Raw genomic sequence first — 22,605 nt, forward strand, 5'->3', positions numbered from 1 at the left:
ACTTTCTTAACGATTGTATGTCAGTCTCACTTCAGGCAGACATGGATATTTCTCGTATTCAGGCATACGCTCAGGGTGTAGAGGAGCATAAGCAGAAGCAGAGGGCCAACCGTGAGCATGATAGGGCCCAGAATAAGCGAGCGAGGTCTTCGGGTCCTTCTGGTGAGTTTCGAGGTGGTCAGAAACCACAATACCCGAGGTATCCAGCCCAGACATCGGCTAGCCCGCCCTTGCCCCCCGAGTTTGGAGGTAAGAGATTTGATCGTTCCACATATTTAAGGCCTGGTCAGACTTCCAGGGCCTCAGGTTCTCAGTATAGGGGTAAGTCAAGTCAGATGAGGTCGCCCTTTCCACGATGTGCTCAGTGTGATAAGCAGCATGTTAGGCAATGCCGTATGGGGTTGGGATTATACGGGCCACGTTATGAGGGATTGTCCGACAAGAGGTGATGCAAGCATAGCTCAGCCAGCGGGATCTGTAGCTGGTTCGTCATCATCAGTACACCCCCTAGGCAAGGTTCACATGCACCAATGGGTCGTGGTAGAGGCAGAGGCAAAGCATCTAGCTCGAGCGGTCCTCAGAACCGCATTTACGCGTTAGCAGGACGACAAGATCAAGAATCATCACTCGATGTTGTTACATGTATATTATCAGTCTCCTCATATGATGTATATGCACTGATTGACCCAGGTTCCACCTTATCATATGTCACTCCCCTGATTGCTAGTAAGTTTGGAATAAAACCTGAACTGGTTAAACCTTTTGAGGTGTCTACACCTGCTGGGGACTCAGTGATAGCTAGGCGAGTATATAGAGATTGTATAATAGTAGTTCATAGTCGATCTACAGTAGCGGGGCTAATTGAGTTAGATATGGTAGAATTTGATGTTATAATTGGTATGGATTGGTTGGCTTCTTGTCATGCCAACGTTGATTGTAGATCGAAGATGGTCCGATTCCAATTTCCAGGGGAGCCTGTTTTGGAATGGAAAGGTAATACGGCATCGCCGAGAGGTAGATTTATTTCCTATCTCAAGGCAAGGAAGATGATCAGAAATGGCTATATTTATCACTTAGTTCGGGTTCAGGAAGTGAAAGTAGAGTCACCAACCATTCAATCTATCCCTGTGGTTAAGGAGTTTCCCGATGTTTTTCTCGATGAGCTTTCGGGTCTTCCGCAAGAATGAGAAACTGAGTTTGCTATTGACATATTACCAGATACTCAACCAATATCTATCCCTCTCTATAGAATGGCACCCGCAGAGCTGAGAGAGTTGAAGGAACAACTAAAGGACTTGCTTGAAAAAGGCTTTATCAGGCCTAGTACATCACCGTGGGGAGCACCTGTGTTATTTATGAGAAAAAAAGATGGTTCCTTGCGGATGTGCATAGATTATAGACAGTTGAATAAGGTGACGATCAAGAATAAGTACCCACTCCTAAGGATTGATGATTTATTTGATCAGTTGCAAGGTGCCAAGTGTTTCTCAAAAATAGACTTAAGGTCCGGGTATTAGGTAAGGGTTAAGGAGAAGGATATTCCGAAAACAATATTCAGGACCAGATATGGGCACTTTGAGTTTCGTGTTATGTCATTCGGTTTGACTAATGCCCCAGCAGTATTCTTGAATTTGATGAACCGTGTGTTCAAACCCTTTTTAGATCTGTTCGTAATTGTATTTATTGATGATATATTGGTGTATTCTCGTTCAGAGACTGAACATGCAGTTCATTTGTGTACTGTGCTCAGAGTTCTACAAAAAGAAAAGTTGTATGCAAAATTCTCTAGCTTTCTCGACCCGACAGAGGTTCGTAGCTTTCTCGGTTTGGCAGGTTATTACAGGAGATTTGTAAAGGGATTCTCTTCTCTTTCACCACCTTTGACAAAGTTGGCTCAGAAGGAAGAAAAGTTTCAATGGACTGATGCTTGTGAACGGAGTTTCCAAGCATTGAAGGACAGATTAACTTCAGCACCGATTCTAATGCTCCCAAAAGGGACCGATGGTTATGTTATCTATTGTGATGCTTCGGGCGTTGGATTGGGTTGTGTACTGATGCAGCATGGTAAGGTTGTAGCTTATGCTTCTAGACAACTAAGAAAGCACGAGAAGAATTACCCTACCCATGATTTGGAGTTAGCCCCGGTGATTCATGCACTAAAGATGTGGAGGCACTACTTGTATGGCATTCATGTTGATATCTATACGGATCATAAGAGCCTCCAGTATATTTTCAAGCAAAAGGAATTGAATTTACATCAAAGGAGATGGTTGGAGCTACGTAAAGACTATGACATTAATATTTTATACCATCCGGGGAAGGCAAACGTAGTAGCCGACGCCCTCAGCCGTAGATCTATGGGCAACCTGTCATATTTATAGCCAAAGAAGAGGGGAATAGCCCATGAGATTCATCAACTACCAATCTTGGAGTTTGATTATTAGATTCGGGTGATACCAAAATTACTATTTAGGACACGGCAACATCCTCTCTAGTAACTGAAGTGAAGGAACGCCAATACGAGGATCATGTGTTAGCTCATTATAAGTATACAACCCCTCAGAAGGGGAAGACACCATTTGAGGTTACAGAGGATGGGGTCCTCAGATATCAAGGACGATTGTGTGTCCCTAATGTTACAGGGCTGCGTTGGCAGGTCATGGGAGAAACTCATTATTCTCGCTATTCTATTCATCCAGGAGCAACAAAGATGTATCATGATATCAGGGAAATATATTGGTGGGACAGAATAAAAAAGGATATAGCAGAGTTTGTTGCTTAGTGCCCTAACTATCAGCAGGTTAAGATTGAGCATCAAAAACCCTGTGGATTATTGCAGGCTATAGAGATTCCGACTTGGAAGTGGGAAGTAATCAATATGGATTTCATCATAGGTTTACCTCGTACCCAGCGTAAGTTCGATTCTATATGGGCGATTGTTGATAGACTTACGAAATCAGCCCATTTTCTACCCGTTAGGACTACATATTCCGCAGAGGATTATGCAAGGCTTTGCATTAAGGAGATAGTATGACTGCATGGTGTCCCTATATCTATTATCTCTGATAGAGGAGCTCAATTTACAGCTAATTTCTGGAGGTCCTTCCAAAAAGGATTGGGGACTCAGGTAAGTCTTAGTACATCATTTCATTCCCAGACAGACGGACAGGCTGAGCATACTATTCAAACACTTGAAGATATGTTACGGGCTTGGGTGATAGACTTCAAGGGTAGCTGGGATGATCATCTGCCGCTTATTGATTTCGCATATAATCATAGTTATCATTCCAGTATTCAAATGGCTCCATACAAAGCTCTTTACGGACGAAAGTGTAAGTCACCTATAGGGTGGTTCAATGTTGAGGAAACTACGTTAGTAGGACCAGAATAGGTATAGCAGGCAATCAAGAAAATTAAGCTTATACAGGAAAGGCTATTAGCAGCTCAAAGCCGTCAGAAGTCTTATGCGAATAATCGATGGCGAGACTTGGAATTTCAGGTTGACGACTGGGTATTCCTAAAGGTATCACCGATGAAAGGCATTATGAGGTTCGAAAAGAAAGGAAAACTTAGCCCTCGGTACATTGGACTATATAAGATCATACGCAAGGTAGGTCAGGTAGAGTATGAATTAGACTTGCCTTCTGACTTGGAGTCTGTGCATCCAGTCTTTCATGTGTCGGTGCTTCGTAAATGTATCGGAGATCCTTCCAGAGCCATATCAGTTGACGATGTTCAAGTCACAGAACAACTAACATATGAGGCCCGTATGTCTTATGTATAAGTTTTTATTACATGTTTTATTCTAGTTATCCCACGACAGCCTTTCTGTCTCATTTACCTATGATAGCATGATACGAAAAGATACGTTATGTTGGCACTCGGTTGAGTAAGGTACCGGGTGCCCGACGCGGCCCATCGGTGTGGATCATGACATATTCAGAGAGATTGTGTTTCTACCCGTAAAAATTTTGGTGGGGGTTGGGGGCAGTCATAAATCTCAGTAGCTACTACTTCGGCAACACCTCCTCCAGTTCGAGGTACTCCGGCACCCGCAGGGCATGGTGCAGCCAGGGGTGGTGCATAGAGTTCGGGAGGACCCAGCATGTTCTATGCTATGAGGGGTCACTAGAGTTTAGAGGCTTCTCCAGATGTTGTCACATGTATACTGACTGTTCAATCTCATGATGTGTATGCTCTTATAGATCATGATTCTACGTTATCATATGTCACTCCTTATGTTGCTATGGAATTCGGGATAGAATCGTAATAGCTTCATGAGCCGTTCTCTGTATCTACTCTAGTTTGTGAGTCTATTGTGGCCACGCGAGTTTATAAGGATGGTATTGTCATAGTACATGGCCGAGACACCACGGCTGATCTCATCGAACTGGTGATGGTGGATTTTTGATATGATAATGGGGATGGACTGGATTCACACATGATTTGCCAAGCTTGATTGCTGGACAAGAACTATGAGATTTAAGTTTTCGGGTGATCCAGTCATTGAGTGGAAGGGGGATGATGTTTTGCCGAAGGGTAGGTTTATTTCTTGCCTTAAGGCCACGAAGATGATCAGTAAGGGATGTATTTACCATTTGGTCCGAGTCACAGACATTGATGCTGAGGTAACGACACTGGAGTCCATGCCGGTCGTGAATGAATTTCTAGAGGTCTTTCCTGAAAGCTTCCTAGGATCCCACCAGACAGGGAAATTGACTTTTGGATCGATGTGTTGCCCGACACACAGCTTATATCTATTCCACCCTATAGAATGGCTCCGGCAGAATTGATGGAATTGGAGGAGCAGTTGAAGGACCTGCTAGAGAAGGGTTTCATCAGACCAAGTGTGTTACCTTGGGGCGCACCGGTTCTCCTTGTAAGAAAGAAGGATGGGTCGTTGAGGATGTGTATCGACTATTGGCAGCTCAACAAGGTCACAATTGATAGCATCCTAGGAAGCTCAACTCTATTCAAGGACAAGGATGAAGCTTTGGAATCTCAAAGATGGCCTTTAACAAGATGTCAAGCTAAAGAGTTGCGAAACAAGGTCATTAGACTTTAAGTGTAAATAAAGAAGCTTTCAATTATGGAGGACGAGCTCAAGACCAAAGCAGATAAATTATACAGGTTTCATAATTATTTGGTGGCCCAAATTGAAGTCCAAGAGGAGGAAGATTGGGTCCCGAACTCGGCCCTTGAAATCTAGCGAAAGGGCACCCAGAAGAGACCAAAATGAGCTTAAAAGAGGTCCAAATGGGGGTGTTTGAAATGAAGCCCAAACCAATGGCCCAAACTAGTAGTTTTAAGGCCCAAATCCCCAAAGGAATTTGGCCGCCCCTACCTAATTTTGTAATTTTTCTTATTTCTTAGCAACCACCCTACCTAATTTTGATGACTTTGTTACCCCTTAGCAGACCCTACCTAATTTGATGACTTTTGTTACTCCTTAGCAACTACCCTACCTAATTGTAATGACTTTTTATGCCTTAATACTCCTATAAATAAGGAGTTCTTCTCATTCATTGAGACACTTGATTATTGATTAAGTATATCATACTTTGAGAGTTCTTTTGAACCTTTGTTACTTGTGGTTTGATATTTATCTTTCAACCTTTACTAGTTCATAGTTCAAGGTAATAAGATTACTTCTCTATTGTGATATCTTTGATTCCTTTGTGGTATTCTTAGAAGGCGATTAATACTAGCTATTAATTGTTGTCTCAAGTTACTCATAAAGCGGTCAAGATCCGAATCTATTGTTTTGATTTGCTTTTAAGTAAAGGCATTTGATTTCTTCAATAAATCAAGACGTTGTTGCTTTGATCTTGTTAAGGCTGTAGAACTTGCGTTCTTAGAAGTTCTTGGAATTGTTTCCTTGAATTTTCCCATATCCTTTATTTTCTGCCCTTTAGTTCTAGTTGTTCAATTCCTTATTGTTATTGCTTCCGCATTTAGTTTTCAAACTCTTACTCTAGTTTGGATTCCCGACCTAATCGTTATCAAGTAGTATCAGAGCGGTTCTATCAAGGTTTCATTCTTGATAATTCTGGGGATTTCTTGAATACTAAGAAAAAAAAATAGTTAAAAAAAACAAAAAAAATGGAAATAAGTTTTAAAAAAATGATTTGCTTGCTCTCCAGGAACTTTTTTTTGTATCTAATTTGTCTCCTAAAACTATAAAAGGAAACAATAATAGGGGATCCCAGATTTTCAAAGATAAGACAAAAATTTAATTTTTCTTACTCTTTCTAATCAAAATATATAATCCTTTCCTTTTTGTTCGTGTCTTGTTTCAAGCGAGCCTAATAGTTCTAGGATTTGGTTCTTCTTTCATTTGTTCCCCAAAAATCTGAATTTTGCTACTAAGAACTTCATACGAGTTTGGTTTAACTATAAATCTACAAAGTATTTTATTCAAAGATTATTTCGAGAGGGAAAAAAAAGGCAAAGAGAGGTGAGAGCACTATAGGGAAAAAGCAAATTTGAGAGATACATATTTCCCTTAATCTATGTCAAGATGTCTCAAACAGGTAGTTACAGTGGAAAGAGGACAGCTATGACTCAACAACTTGAAAAGTCAAACTTACAGTAAACCGAATGGAAGGAAGACAATGGTAAAGTTATTTTTCAAACAAGAGCTAAAGTGATGTCTGCAATTTATGCTCTTAGAATTGACAAAGCATTTTACTATAACTTAATTAGCACTTATATGGTTGAGAAATTGAACTTACCTTGTGTTAAACATATTGAACCCTATATGTTGAAAGGAGTAAAGGTAGATAAAAGAGTGTTCTTGCCATTCTCTATTGGAAGGTATGAGGATGTGATTTGGTGTGATGTCATTCCGATGAATAGTTTTCATATCTTGTTGGGAAGGCCATGGTATGTCTATAGAAGTGCTTCATATATTATTGAAAAAAATAGATACTCTTTTGAGATTAATGGGAAAAAAGTTCTTGGGCCTTTGACTCCCTCACAAATTTGTGAAGATGAAAAGATTGTTAAAGAGAATATGAAAAAATATGAGAGAGAAAAGAGTGAGAGAAGTAAGGGAGTGCATGTTGACATTCCAAGAGAGGAAAAAGGAGAGGTTGTCTTGAGTGAAAAGAGTGGGATGTCAAGTGAGGTAAAGAGTGATATTGAAAAAAAAAAAGATAAGGTAATGAGATAAACAAAGTATGTGAGGTAGAGAGAGAAAAACAAGAGGGATTGAGTGAAAAAGCAAAGAAAAACTCTTTAGTGAGAGAAAAGAGGCTAAGGGTGAGGAAAACGTTAGCCTTGTGATAAAAGCCAAAGAGAGTGTAAGCAAGAAAAAAGTTTCTTTACTTCCTAACCCATTAACTCTTTCTTGTTTTAATTCTTGTAATTTTGTGCAGTCACGTGTTGAAATACCTTTTGAAAGGGGTGGTGAGGCGCAGAAGATGGTGGCAAAAGATCTAATTGGATTCCAACATGAATTTGGCAATATCTATTCTTGTTGGATGGTGGAAGATAAAAGCTTGGTTAAATTCTTGTTATTGAACCTTTTGACTATTTTGATTCTCATTTACAGGGTTATGACATGGAGTTGCCTAAAAGCATTGCTAAGTTGGAGCAATTGCATAAAAGAATACAAGGTTATGATGTTCCATTGGTAAATAAGTCCAAGTATAGTATGTATAATTGGTTTATTTGCATTCTTGGCCTATCTAGAATACCTAAGGTATTTTTGGAGGTAATGAATTATACTTTTATTTCTTATGTTGGTGACTTTATAATTTTTGTGGATGATGATATTTTGATGCATAACAAGTCATTAACCGTAATATCTAAGTTAAAGTGCAAGAGTAATTTGCTTCCTTTTGAAATTGTGTATGACATAGATCATTATGTATTCCAACTTGGTGGAAAGAGTCATGAAATTTATGAGAAGAGGCTTGTGAATGAGTTAAATATTTCTTCTTCTCTTATTCAAGTGGCTAATGGGTTTTCATATGATATATTGCTAGGATGTGATTTTTGTTGTGTGATGGGGAGACATTCTTCAAGTCATGTTCATTGTGAGCTTGTAAAAGTATTTGTTACTAGTAAAGATAATATGCATGATTGTTGTAACACTTGTGATCAAATACTCTTCTTTCATGTAGAGGAATCCATCAGATTTGTAATTGTAGATAGTTGGTTATATAATGAAAGTATCTTCTTTGATACATGTGGTAGAGATACTTATATTAAATGGATGTGTGATCAATCTTTTATAATTTCCTTGTCATGTATACCTATGGACTACCTTACCAACAAGATCGAATTGCAAGTTCCATTGCATGGTGCATCTAAGAGAGGTTTTTATTGTATTGATCTAGGTAGGCATAAAGTTTGTTGGGATGATGATGTCCATATGCTTTATAAGGGAGTATTTACACCTATTAGGATTAATTGGGTTAAATGGACACATGGTCACTATCTTATTTTATTCCTACTATTTTTCAGATTAGTGGATGCCATTTACTAGTGCGTGTTTTCTTTTTCGTCCAAGGTCGAAATTTGAGGACGAATTTTCTTCAAGAAGAGGGGAATGATAGCATCCTAGGAAGCTCAACTATATTCAAGGACAAGGATGAAGTTTTGGAATCTCAAAAATGGCCTTTAACAAGATGTCAAGCTAAAGAGTTGCAAAACAAGGCCATTAGACTTCAAGTGTAAATAAAGAAGCTTTTAATTATGGAGGACGATCTCAAGACCAAAGGAGATAAATTATACATGTTTTACAATTATTTGGTGGCCCAAATTGAAGTCCAAGAGGAGAAAGATTGGGTCCCGAACTCGGCCCTTGAAATCTAGCAAAAGGGCACCCAGAAGAGACCAAAATGAGCTTAAAAGAGGTCCAAATGGGGGTGTTTGAAATGGAGCCCAATTTGAGTCCAAACCAATGGCCCAAACTAGTAGTTTTAAGGTCCAAATCTGCCCTAAAGGGATTTTGGCCGCCCTCTACCTAATTTTAATGACTTTTCTTACTCCTTAGCAACCACCCTACCTAATTGTAATGACTTTTTGATGCCTTAGCAGCCACACTACCTAATTTTAAGGACTTTTTATGCCTTAGTACTCCTATAAATAAGGAGTTCTTCTCATTCATTGAGAGACTTCATTATTTGATTAAGTATATCATACTTTGAGAGTTCTTTTGAACCTTTGTTACTTGGGCTTTGAGATTTATCTTTCAACCTTTATTAATTCATAGTTCAAGGTAGTAAGATTACTTCTCTATTGTGATATCTTTGATTCCTTTGTGGTATTCTTAGAAAGTGATTAATACTAGTTATTAATTGTTGTATCGCTCGTAAAGCGGTTAAGATCTGAATCTATTGTTTTGATTTGCTTTTAAGTAAAGGCGTTTGATTTCTTCAATAAATCAAGACGTTATTGCTTTGATCTTGTCAAGGCTATAGAACTTGCATTCTTGGAAGTTCTTGGAATTCTTTCCTTGAATTTTCCCATCTACTTTATTTCCTGCCCCTTAGTTCTAGTTGTTCAATTCCTTATTGTTATTGCTTCCGCATTTACTTCTTAAACTCTTACTCTAGTTTGGATTCCCGACCTAGTCATCAATAATCATGAATAAGTACCCATTGCCAAGGATAGATTACTTGTTTGATCAGTTTCCTGGTGCTAAGTACTTCTCCAAGATTGATTTCAGATTAGGGTATCACTAATTGAAAATCAGGGAGCAGGATATTCCAAAAACAACTCTCAGGACTCGGTATGGGCACTTTATATTTCTGGTGATGTCTTTTGCGCTAACGATTGGCCCAACAACTTTCATGGATCTTATGAATCGAGTCTTCAAGCCTTTCCTCGACTCCTTCGTGATAGTGTTCATTGACGACATCCTTGTATATTCATGAAGTCGGGAGGACCATGCCGATCATCTTAGGGCAGTTTTGCAAACTCTGAGTCAGCACAAGTTGCATGCAAAATTTTCTTTCTAAGTGTGAGTTTTGACTTGAATCTGTTGCTTTCTTGGGTCATGTCATCTCTAGTGAGGGAATCAAGGTTGATCCTCAGAAGATTGCAACTATGAAGAATTGTCCTAGACCTACAACTCTAACAGAGATTCACAGTTTCTTGAGCTTAGCTGGGTATTGCAGGACGTTTGTGGAGGGGTTATCCACTCTTGCCTCTCCATTGACTAAATTGACACAGAAGGCAGTTAAGTTCCAGTGGTCAGATGCTTGTGAAAGAGCTTCCAAATGTTGAAGTCAAGATTGACTACAAAACCGGTGTTGACCTTACCGAAAGGTACGAATGGGTTTGTGGTATATTGTGATGCTTCAAGGATCGGACTTGGGTGTGTATTAATGCAACATGGAAAGCTGATCGCATATGCTTCCAAGAATCTTAAGAACCATGATAAGAATTAGCAACCAAATGACTTAGAACTTGCGACGATGGTGTTTGCTTTGAAAATTTGACGTCACTATTTGTATGCGATCCATGTGGACTATGACATCGATATTCAGTATTTCAAGCTGAAGGAATTGAATCTGAGGCTAAGGAGATGGCTTGAGTTACTCAAGGACTATGACATCGATATTCTATATCATCTAGGGAAAGCTAATATTGTGGCGGATGCCCTTAGCCAGAAATCCATGGGTAGTTTGGCTCACTAGAAGGCCTGCTAGAGACCTATAGCCAAGGAAGTTCACCATTTGGCCAGTTTGGGAGTTCGGCTTGCGGACTCTAGTGAAGGTGGGGTGATTATGCAAAATAGTGCTGAATCATCACTCGTAGTGGAAGTCAAGGAGAAACAATATGATGAACCATTATTGGTGCAGCTAAAGGAGGGAATTCAAAAACACAAAACCACAACTTTTTCTCTTGACATGAATGACACAACACCCTCAGGTACCAAGGGTGATTGTGTGTTCCGAACATTGACGGTCTCCGAGAAAGAATCATGACCGTGTAGTTCCAGGTATTCCGTACACCTAGGCTCTATGAAGATGTATCATGACCTCAAGGATGTCTACTGGTGGAATGACATGAAGAGGTATGTACCAGACTTTGTAGCAAGATGTCCAAACTGTCAGCAAGTGAAGGCTGAGCACCAAAGGCTCGATGGGTTGGCGCAGAATATAGAAATACCAATGTGGAAGTGGGAGACGATCAATATGGAATTTGTTGTAGGTCTCCTCGCACGTCTCGTAAGTTTGACTCGATTTGCTTGATTGTGGAACGACTCACGAAATCAACACACTTCTTACCTGTTAAGACCACCAACACAGTAGAACATTATACTCAGTTGTATATCAAGGAAATAGTCAGGTTGCATGGCACTCCAGTTTCCATTCCGATCGAGGAGCGCAGTTCACAGCTAATTTTTGGCAAAACTTTCAGCAAGGTTTGGGTACTCAGGTGCATTTTAATACAGCCTTCCATCCGCAGACCGACGGGCAGGCAGAGCGGACTATTTAGACGCTTGAGGATATGTTGTGCGCTTGCGTTCTTGACTTCAAGGGTAGTTGGGATGATCATTTGCCATTGATAGAATTGCTTATAACAATAGCTATCATGCCAGCACCCAAATGGCATTGTCTGAAGCTTTATATGGTAGGAGATGTAGATCTCCCATTGGCTGGTTTGAAGCTGGGGAAGCAGAATTTATAGGGACAGACCTCGTGCATCAGGCTATGGAGAAGGTCAAGATCATTAAGGAATTGAAGACTGCTCCGAGTTTCCAAAAGTCCTATTCGGATACGCGTCGCAGAAATTTGGAGTTCAAAGAGGATGATTGGGTGTTCTTGAAAGTTTCTCCCATGAAGGGCGTAATGCGATTTGGGAAGAAAGGGAAATTGAGTCTGAGGTATATCAGACCGTACAGAATCATGTAGAGGGTTGTTCAAGTGGCTTATAGGATCGAGCTACCTCAAGAGATGTCCTTAGTACACCTGGTATTTCATGTGTGTATGTTAAAGAAGGTAGTCGGAGATCAGAGATCCGTCGCTCATTGTTCTGGTGAAGGCTATTGAGGTTAATGAGGATCTTACCTATGAAGAGATTCCGGTTGCCATTCTTGATAGGCAAGTTCAAAAGTTGTGGAATAAAGAGATTGCATCTATGAAAGTGCTATGGCGAAACCAACAAGTTGAAGAGGCCACCTGGGAGGCCGAGGAAGTGATGAAGAGGAAATACCCTCACATGTTTGTGTAATCATATTGTTGTACTTAAAGAGGAATGTTAGGAGTTTACATTCTATGAATTATGTTCAACTTGTACAGTTTATGTTAAGATGATCCTTTTTGGTAATATAATGCTTATGAGGTTATGGTCGATTTTGTTTTCATGCTATGTAACGTCGTTGGATTATGAATATATTTTTAGGATTGGTTTCTAGGTCTCTCTGACAGGTGGATATGCCCAATTATAGGGGAAACTGTGCCGAAATTTCTGAAAACTTAGGGAGTTAGCCAAATTTGGAACTCTTGAGGTGTGGGGGTAGAATTAAGTCATGTTGGGTGTCCTGGCGGACTCTATTCCTCATTTGGGGATGAATGATCCTAGGAGGGGGAGGATGTAAGACCCCGTAAAAGTACGCCTATGAGTTTGGAGGGTTGTAAATAATTTTTGTGGCGAGTTTGCTCGTCTCGGTACAGATTTTTGGACTTGCAATGCATCAAGGAGTTGGTGGAATACAAATTTGTTGAGGAGTGCATTTCTGCAGTCAATTTCATGAACATGGATCGGCTTCGTGGCCTGCAGGACCATCGCGGAGTGAACCAGGTGAAGCTTAATTTTGAAGGTTATTCCGTGGTCAATTATGCAGCCGCATATTTATTTTGCGGGCCACACTTCCATCGCAGAACCAACATGAGGATTCTTTTGAGGGAGGTTTTGCGGTTCATTTTGTTGCAGCAGAAGTCATCTGCGGACCGCACATCTGTCGCAGACTTGGCCAGGCCAACCCAGTTTTGGAGGACGATATTGCGGTCCTTTTCGCGGACCGCAGACCTGTTCTGCAGTGTATTTTGCGATCGCAGATTGGGTTCGGAGGGTCCATTTTGTGTATTTTATAATTGTCACGTCCCAAACTCGGGGAGCGCGACCGGCGCTCAATTGAGTAAACCCGACCGAGCAAGCCTGTTAGATTTTCTTCTACCCAAACTCATCCATGAATAAAGAGGAGATGTACTCCATTAATCAAACATTGAAAAGATTTCATTAGCAACGCCCATTTCATTTCCATTAGCAGTTTCATTATAATTTCCAAGTTTATAGATATAATGAAAAATATGTTTGCCAAAAATACCAACACATCTAGTTCAATTCCCAACATCATACATACTCCACAACCTGTCTACGGAGCCTCTAAGTACAACACAAGAGTAGTATGGAAGTGCCGGCAACAACGTCCCGACTATACCTTAAAACACAATGTACAACTCAAACGACATTAGGCCCGGAATAGAGTAGGGCTCACAAAAATCTGCTGAATAGAAAGTGACTACTAACGAGGACCAAAGTTGCCCGCTGATGAACCACCTGCATCCATTGAAGATGCAGCTCCCCTGGCAAAAGGGACGTTAGTACATATGGAATAGTACTAGTATGTAAAGCTAACTGTCCTCTTTCAAAATAGAATGCCAACATAGAAGGGAAAACCATGGAAACAACAATCAACAATCAATGATATCCAATTTTCAAGTTAAAACATATTAATTTCCAAAATATGAAAATAATATTATTTTTGGTTGAGAGATCTTTAGCACCGATATACCAATGTTCACAATACCAATATTTGTCCGTACTTTTAGCATGGAGTCCGATCACGACCTGATCGGCTAGGCCATCTCATTAGAGACGTCAACCACAATCACTCTCAATACCAATACCATCGTACTTTTAGCACAGAGTCCGATCACGACCCGATCGGCTAGGCCATCTCATTAGAGACATCAACCACAATCACAATTTCAATTACAATTTACAGCACAATCACCACCATGTGTATGGCATGGTGTCGGATCACGACCCGATCGGCTAGGACATCTCACCACAATTTCGTGTGGATCGACATCATCCTTTTCTATCAATCATGTCATCCCAATTAAGGGGAATAATATTATCACATCAATATCATCCCAAATAAGGGGAATAATATTATCACATCAATCTCATCCCAAATAAGGGGAATTATATTATCACATCAATCTCATCCCAAATAAGGGGAATGATCACAATCCACTCCTACACCGGCACGTGTAGTTTTAGGGTTAGGTTATTTCAACCTACCCTTCCTCGGTGACTATCGATACTCCCAAAAATATTTTTTTTATTTGCATACAAAGGAAACAACAATACATATGCATTTACCTCATAGCCTTTCACACCATTTATAGTCTCATTGGCATTTTCATCCTCTTACAACATTATTTCATTAGCTCTCTTGGCCATACATATGATTCTTCTTTCATGGCACAATGGCCGTATTTCATATTCCACACTTTCATTTCTTTCCTTTTATGGATCATCATCATAAATATCAACATATAGAATATTCCGGAAATCACAACTTTAGGTTCATTAGTAATGAAGGCTTTAATCATAATGGATTTCTTTCCAAGAAATGGAGTAAAATGATTGGCAATCGAAGCACAAGTTAAAATCATAAACAAGTAACACATCATTTATTCTTGAAACACTTTTTCCCAAAAAGGACAATACACAATTTCAACTCACGAATATGTAAGAATGCAAAACACATCGAAACTACTTACAAGGCATAGCATTAGTTAAAACAGCCACATATGGGCATCACTTGAGTTCATAATGCTTTTAGGCAATTCTATTTTCGAAGTCAATTTCGGAACAGTTGAATCAAAGGAGTTTCATATTCTTTCTCATGTCATCTCATTTCATTGGCACCATTGGCCATAAGTATAACTTTCACTCTTGGCATGTTGGCCACACTTTATATCCCCAATTCACTTATTTCACTTCCAACCATCTTTATAGATTATCAACAATAAGACATCTAAAATCAAGACTTTAAGGAGAAATGGTCATGTAAAAACAGTCTCCCTACAAAATAGTATGCACTCCAAAATAATGGCACCTACTGTGGCTAATGAACGGGGAGTAAAAATCAGAAAGGTTTTTGACATGCCCAAAACTCGGGGAGGCGTAGTTGGCACCCGGTGCCGTACTGGCCCGAGCAAACCACTCTGTAACTCATTCTTTTTCTTCTAACTAACATGAGCCAACATGGCCACAACTTGTAATGTATAACTATAAGTGGGCAAGCGTTGTATCAATGAACCATAATTCTTAAAACATCAATACATATTGCCCGTCAAGGCCTCTGACATATTGTACAAAATGAACCTCTGTCTACAAAGCCTCTAAGATTTGCTGACATCAAATGGGACAGGGTTCTAGCCTACCCATAAGTCTGTAGCAAAACTCTGACACGATGACTCATAGACTCGGTTGCACTCCGAATGAGGTCTTACCGATCCTTTGCTGAATGCTAACCTCGTCTACTATGAGGGATCGTCAAATTGATTACCTATACCTGCAAGCATGAATGCAGGGTTTACAACAAAAGGACGTCAGTACGAATAATGTACCGAGTATGTAAGGCATGTAAATCAATATATAAAGGACATAAAAGAAACATGGAGTAAAGGACTCAACCTGTAAGTCTGGATAGCTCTGTAAATCATGAAATATTTATAATGTCATGCAAATGCGTATAAATGTCATATAATGCATAGGTCTATGTGTACATAACATCATCAAGCCTCTGAGAGCATCCCATCATATCATCTCAGCCTCTGTGGGCAAAATCATCAACGTATACCAACTGATCAGGTGGTGGTGCGTATATAACGTCGTAACCTTTTCCCATATCCCATATACATATAATATACGCGTATATAACGCCATCTGGTCATGGGTCAATGTACATGTATAAATGAATAAAATGCATAAAATAATATGTTAATAAGATCAATATACCTTTCGGATAAACTTTATCAATTACGTAATATTCTGAGACCCATGAACGAAATATATAATAATAAGACACATGGGGAATCAAGAATATAGGCACCCCTAGTACCTCTATGAATAGAGTCATTTATGAAAGTTGGGTATTTGCTCGTTTCGTTTGTATCATTTGGATCATGCTAAAAGGAAAAGAATGTATAGCCTTAACATACATGGTCTTATCCCACTTGCTAAAGAATTCAAACTTCGCCACAAACAAAAGCCCGGTATTTGAGTGGAGAAGGATAAAGGGAGAGCTTGATATCCAATGATTTTCAAAACGTGAAACTTCCATTGTTTATAACTAAGAGCACTAAGAAAAGTGCATATCTACTGTAGAAACTTCCATTCAGTATATTAGTCAAACACTTGGAGTAGTGATATTATTATGTTAAAACATACTTAAGGACTTGTGGAACTTTGGGGAAGATATATATTGGATGACCATTCTGCTATGGTTAAGGTCGTTGATTTTTAACCGGGAAAGCAATGGTTGGACTCCCTTTTTTATTATTTTATTCAGAAGTAGCAAGTGCTGAAAATTATTTACCCAAAAAATCGGATAACGTTAAATTTGTGCATGGTTCTAAGGATATGCAATACAATTTGATATAAATCATGTAGAGAAATAGAAATATGTGTGTTCTTGACTATGAGAATGAAAATAGTGAGCAAAAAGAATGAATAAGATAAAGTAAAACAAGCACAAGGGGATATCTTTCAATATGAGAAATGATCTTTTGTTACTGTGTCGCCTGCTTACTTACAATCCATGTCCCTCTTATAGTAGAGGGATCCTACTTTATATATAATAAAAAATATGTAGTGGAGAGCCCATGATGTATTATCTTTTCCTCGATTTTCGCCAAGATTCTCTCCCATAGTGCGGTTGCAATGACCCTAGTCTGCGAGCTCGATACTGGCTCGAGCTCGGTGTTGGATCGAGCCCTCGGCCTTGGTCCAAGATCGATTCTGACTTGGGGTCTCGGTATTCGGGGTGAGTGTTGGTCGGTCCATGCATCTTTGATAATCTCCGCTTTGCCTTGTAGTTCGATTTGGATATGGGCTCGATAATGATATCGAGCTTGTCATTGATCGGTCTTAGAGCTCGAAGCTCGCCACCCTTACTTCGGACCTTGACTGAGCTTGTCATGCCGATCTCCGTTGATCGAAACCTTATCGTCTCGATCAGTCCGTACGACTGACTCAAATTGGTTTTGACCGTATACACAGTCCCATCATTTCTCGAAAAAGGATGTGGCGAGAAACGATATGATTTACCAACGGCTCGATCAGATATGTACTGACGTTTCCATCGATCCATAAACTGGAGGACCGATTTTCGGCCCCGAGTATCGATCCCGACCAAAGGCGGAAGATAGTGCTCTCCGTTCCTGCGGATACCCGAATTTTTTCTTCCCCTGTGGGGATTGCCAGTTACCTTCGGTCCTTGGTGACCGAAGAAGATCAATTAGTAATGAATGCGGTGGGGCCTACCTGTCTCTTCAACGAGGCCCAACATGCTTTGAATCGGGTAACTCTGATGGCGTTTTCGCCGCTTCTTTTACACAGAGTTGCAGGTAAGTCTAATGTTTCTCCTTTTGTTTGCAGGCTTTGGTGTTGCATCACGAGGCCTTTCTTCGAATCAGGGAGGAGCATGACGCCGAGGTTCGGAGCCTCTCTGAGAAGAGTGACTCGTACAAGCTTCTTAGTGAAAAAACTTCGAGCAGATTTGACAGCGGCTCAGGAAGAGCATGAGGAGATGGCTGAGCAGGTATTCCGAATGTTCCATTATAGTGAAGATGAAAAAGAGATAACCACTAACGATCCGATTCTACAGGTTTGACAGAGGATCGAGCAGATCGGACGGCTTAACTCACAGGTAGATGCACTACTGGCCGAGGCAAAAGAATTTAAAAAGTGTATGGATAACCTTGCCTCGAAAAAGGATGTCGTCGAGGCTCAGCTGGAGCTTTCAGATGCCCAACTTCGATCTGTGAAAGAAAATGCTTTGGGGATGATCAAAAAGATGAAAGAGCTTCAGCATCGGGTGGATTTGGCCAGTTTAGATAAAGCATATTTTGCCAAAGAACTCGAAGTGGCCAGATCTGAAGTGGTCGAGGCCAAAAAAAGAGCCGATGCCAAAGTAGCTGAGTTCAGGATCGATGTCGAGGTTAATCAAGCCAAAGCTGTGAGCATGGTCGAACATGCAAAGTGGCAGGCTTGGAGAGAGGCTCTCGAGGAGGTCAGAGCTTAGGGATTCGATGTTGGGGCCGAGATTGAAGTCGCCAGGGCAGAGGAGAACAAATCTCGAAGGTTGGCCTTTCCTGAGGAGGACTCCGATGACTCGTGGGAGTCTGAAGATGAGGATGATTCCGAGAATACGGCCTCCGATGAATATTGAGTCATTTAGGGCCTTAGGTCGATCGCTGCGTTCTTTTGATACCGCTTTCGGTTTTTGTATAAAGAACTTCCTTTTGGAAGTGTAGCCACCTCTGTACAAAAAATTTGTAAATATAAATCTTTCTTCTTTTTGAAGAAAAATAGCCTTTCAAACTAAAGATAGTTTGAATTTAAATCTCTGTTGCCTTCGGGCCTTGTGGGTAGTCCCCTTCGCTTTATCTGGCTCGAACATCCTTCAGCTTAAATAGTCAAGTGTTCGTTTTAATTCGAAGAAATGAGTAGTTTTGCTCGAAATCGAAATAAAAGTAGCCCGCAGGCTTAGTAATAGAGTGAATGATTCGAACTCGATGCAATGCAGCCCGTAGGTATAATGGTCAAAGTAGCTCGTAGGCTTAGTGGTCGAGTGAGTGCTTGCTCGAACTCGAAATAAAAGTGGCCCGTAGGATTTAGTAGTCGAGTGAATGATTCGAACTCAAAATAAAGTAGCCCGTAGGCGTAATGATCGAGTGAGTGCTTGCTCGAACTCGAAATAAAAGTAGCCCGTAGGCTTTAGTAGTCGAGTGAATGATTCGAACTTGAAATAATATAGCCCGTAGGCGTAATGATAGAGTGAGTGCTTGCTCGAACTCGAAATAAAAGTGGTCTGTAGGCTTTAGTAGTCAAGTGAATGATTCGAACTCGAAATAAAGTAGCCCGTAGGTGTAATGATCGAGTGAGTGCTTGCTCGAACTCGAAATAAAAGTAGCCCGTAGGATTTAGTAGTCGAGTGAATGATTCAAACTCGAAATAATGTAGCCCGTAGGCATAATGATCGAGTGAGTACTTGCTTGAACTCGAAATAAAAGTAGCCTGTAGGCCTTAGTAGTCGAGTGAATGATTCAAACTCGAAATAAAGTAGCCCGTAGGCGTAATGATCAAGTGAGTGCTTGCTCAAACTCAAAATAAAAGTAGCCCATAGGCGTAATGATCAAAGTAGCCCGTAGGCTTAGTAGTCGAGTGAATGATTCGAACTCTAAATAATGCAGCCCGTAGGCATAATGATCGAGTGAGTGCTTGCTCGAACTCGAAATAAAAGTGGTCCGTAGGCTTTAGTAGTCGAGTGAATGATTCAAACTCGAAATAAAGTATCCCGTAGGCGGAATGATCGAGTGAGTGGTTGCTCGAACTCGAAATAAAAGTAGCCCGTAAACTTTAGTAATTGAGTGAATGATTCGAACTCGAAATAATGTAGCCCGTAGGCTTAGTAGTCGAGTGAATGATTCGAACTCAAAATAATGTAGCCCTTAGGCGTAATGATCGGGTGAGCGCTTGCTCGAACTCGATCCTGTTTGCATAATAAATCTTGAACATAGAATATCGGTAAAGAAGAGGGCTTTATTTTCAAATCATTATACATGGGTTCATATTTTGCGTCAGGGCTCAGGCCAACTACATAAGCATGGTTCGTTTTGACCATTTGGCTCTTACAACGTTTCCTGTTGAGACACTGTTTGTCATGAAATAACGAAGTAACTTCCTTTGCACCGAACTTGATAATCATCACAGATGCGTTCAATGATAAAGCCCCCTAGTATACGAGGTTGATTTTAAAGAGGCCTCGGATACTTAGCAGTAGTATCATTTCCGCTATATGGCTGGTATCGATCTCTGGTCGACTTTTGCTTTTTCGTAACGGACCTAGAAATCAACTGGTCATCTTCGACTCTTATTTTGGATTGATATCGATTGTGCACATCGGTCCAAGTAATAGATGGGTACTCGATCATATTTTGCTTCAGCCATCGAGCTCCGCTCGTTTAGACCTTGAGTGAAAGCTTGAACAGCCCAATCGTCTGTGGCTGGTGGCAGATCCATTCGTTCCATTTGAAAACGAGCTACGAACTCCCTTAGCATCTCGTTATCCTTTTGTATTACCTTGAACAGGTCTGACTTTCTGGTTTCGACCTTTATGGCTCCGGCATGTGCTTTTACGAAGCAATCTGCAAGCATAGCAAAAGAATCAATAGAGTTTGATGGTAAATTATGATACCATACCATTGCCCCCTTTGATAGGGTTTCACCAAATATTTTCAATAATACAGATTCAATCTCATCATCTTCCAAATCATTGCCCTTGATGGCACACGTGTAAGAAGTGATGTGCTCGCTGGGGTCGGTCGTTCCGTTATATTTGGGTATTTCGGGCATACGGAATTTTTTGGGGATTGGTTTTGGGGCTGCACTCGAGGGAAAAGGCTTTTGAATGAATTTTTTCGAATCTAGCTCTTTTATCATTGGTGGAGCTCCCGGGATCTGATCGACCCTGGAATTATATATTTCTACTTTTTTATCGTTGGCTTCGACTCGTTTTGTGAGTTCCTCGAGCAATTTAGTAATTTCGGGAGTAGTCCCCAATTCTTGCTCATTTGACTTCACTACGGCTGGTTCCATTCAGGGGGTGATTTCTCGAAGCGGATTGGGCTCCGGCCTGCTTCGTTCCTGAGTTTGGCTCTGCAACTGAGCTGTCGCTATTTGCTGGGCTTGTAACATCTTGAAGATCATGTAAGCAGACTCCGATCTCCTCTACGTTATGGGTGTCTCGAGCTACGGATCGAGTACCGTCCTGAATGCTTTTTTCCGGTTCGGAACATTGGTTTGCCTCAAGAGCCACTTGTGAATTGACATCTAGCGGTACTTCGACTCGAGCTTCGGTGACATCGTTAATTCGCCTTCCGGCCCTGGGTGTCAAGTCGTTGGTTTCATCTTGAAGGCCGGGTTTGTGGTCGATAGGTATAGCCATCAATCGAGGGTTTGCCATTGTTGATCTGAAGTTGTAAACTGGTGTGTATTGCAGATTTGTATCAAACAACCACTATTACCCTTAGCCCCACGGTGGGCGCCAAACTGTTTACCCAAAAAATCGGATAACGTTAGATTTGTGTATGGTTCTAAGGATATGCGATACAATTTGATATAAATCGTGTAGAGAAATAGAAATATGTGTGTTCTTGACTATGAGAATGAAAATAGTGAGCAAAAAGAATGAATAAGATAAAGTAAAACAAGCACAAGGGGATATCTTTCAATATGAGAAGTGATCTTTTGTTACCGTGTCGCCTGCTTGCTTACAATCCATGTCCCTCTTATAGTAGAGGGATCCTACTTTATATATAATAAAAAATACGTAGTGGAGAGCCCATGATGTATTGTCTTTTCCTCGATTTCCTCCAAGATTCTCTCCCATAGTGTGGTTGCAACGACCCTAGTATGCGAGCTCGATACTGGCTCGAGCTCGGTGTTGGATCGAGCCCTCGGCCTTGGTCCGAGCTCAATTCTGACTTGGAGTATCGGTATTTGGGGTGAGTGTTGGTCGGTCCATGCATCTTCGATAATCTCCGCTTTGCCTTGTAGTTCGATTTGGATATGGGATCGATAATGATATCGATATTATCATTGATCTGTCTTAGAGCTCGAAGCTCGCCGCCCTTACTTCGGACCTTGATCGAGCTTGTCATGCAGATATCTTTCGATCGAAACCTTATCGTCTCGATCAGTCCGTACGACTGACTCAAATAGGTTTTGACCGTATACAAAAATGACCGTGATAAAAAACCAAATTGGGGAAAAGTCGATGGCTATAGTGGGGGGAAAAAGAGACAGGTAGAAGGAGATAGAATGAAAAGAATTTTTGATTAACTGAAGATGAAGCGATTAGAAAAGGAACTCTCTAATCTCTGCACATAGTATGTGTTGGAACTTGGCTTGGAAACAAGAACAATTGACACGTAATGATAGTGTCAACAAATTTAGGTATATGTGTTTCAAATACAAAAGTTAAGAGATGATATGACTAAAATGCACTCAGTTAGAACATTATTGACATATCATAAATATTTATAACCTCGAAAATAGTCATGTCCTCATCCTAAAGTACTACTATTAAATTATTAAATTATTAAAATATTAATAAATCACGGTATCATATAAAATCAATACATACACTATTATTTCATTAAAACATTCATGTAAAAATACATATATTTTCGCAACTTCTAATTTTCCTAATCTCATATAAAGAGTACAAATTTTAGTACGCTTAATTCTTAAAATGGTAAAAGATAATCTTCTTTTCTTGTGAAAAAAATAATTTCTATCTTTACAATAAAGAAAATCTCATAAACCTTCTCATATTAT

At 40.3% G+C, this 22,605-nt stretch overlaps 1 protein-coding gene across 1 annotated transcript; it reads left to right on the forward strand.

Moving 5' to 3' along the window:
- The first annotated feature begins 530 nt into the window (after positions 1 to 530).
- On the forward strand, positions 531 to 17,787 carry LOC138909744 (uncharacterized). The gene is made up of 14 exons (XM_070200957.1): positions 531 to 993; positions 1,714 to 2,064; positions 6,534 to 6,591; positions 6,673 to 6,816; positions 6,928 to 7,162; positions 7,380 to 7,505; positions 7,556 to 7,636; positions 8,473 to 8,681; positions 10,023 to 10,121; positions 10,186 to 10,281; positions 11,549 to 11,845; positions 11,976 to 12,182; positions 12,636 to 12,762; positions 17,641 to 17,787. The coding sequence occupies exons 1-14, from the start codon at positions 531 to 533 to the stop codon at positions 17,785 to 17,787; spliced, it is 2,640 nt and encodes an 879-aa protein (XP_070057058.1).
- The last annotated feature ends 4,818 nt before the right edge of the window (positions 17,788 to 22,605 follow it).

The sequence above is a fragment of the Nicotiana tomentosiformis genome, chromosome 4 (genome assembly GCF_000390325.3).
Source record: "Nicotiana tomentosiformis chromosome 4, ASM39032v3, whole genome shotgun sequence".
In the NCBI taxonomy this organism is placed as follows: Eukaryota; Viridiplantae; Streptophyta; class Magnoliopsida; order Solanales; family Solanaceae; genus Nicotiana; species Nicotiana tomentosiformis.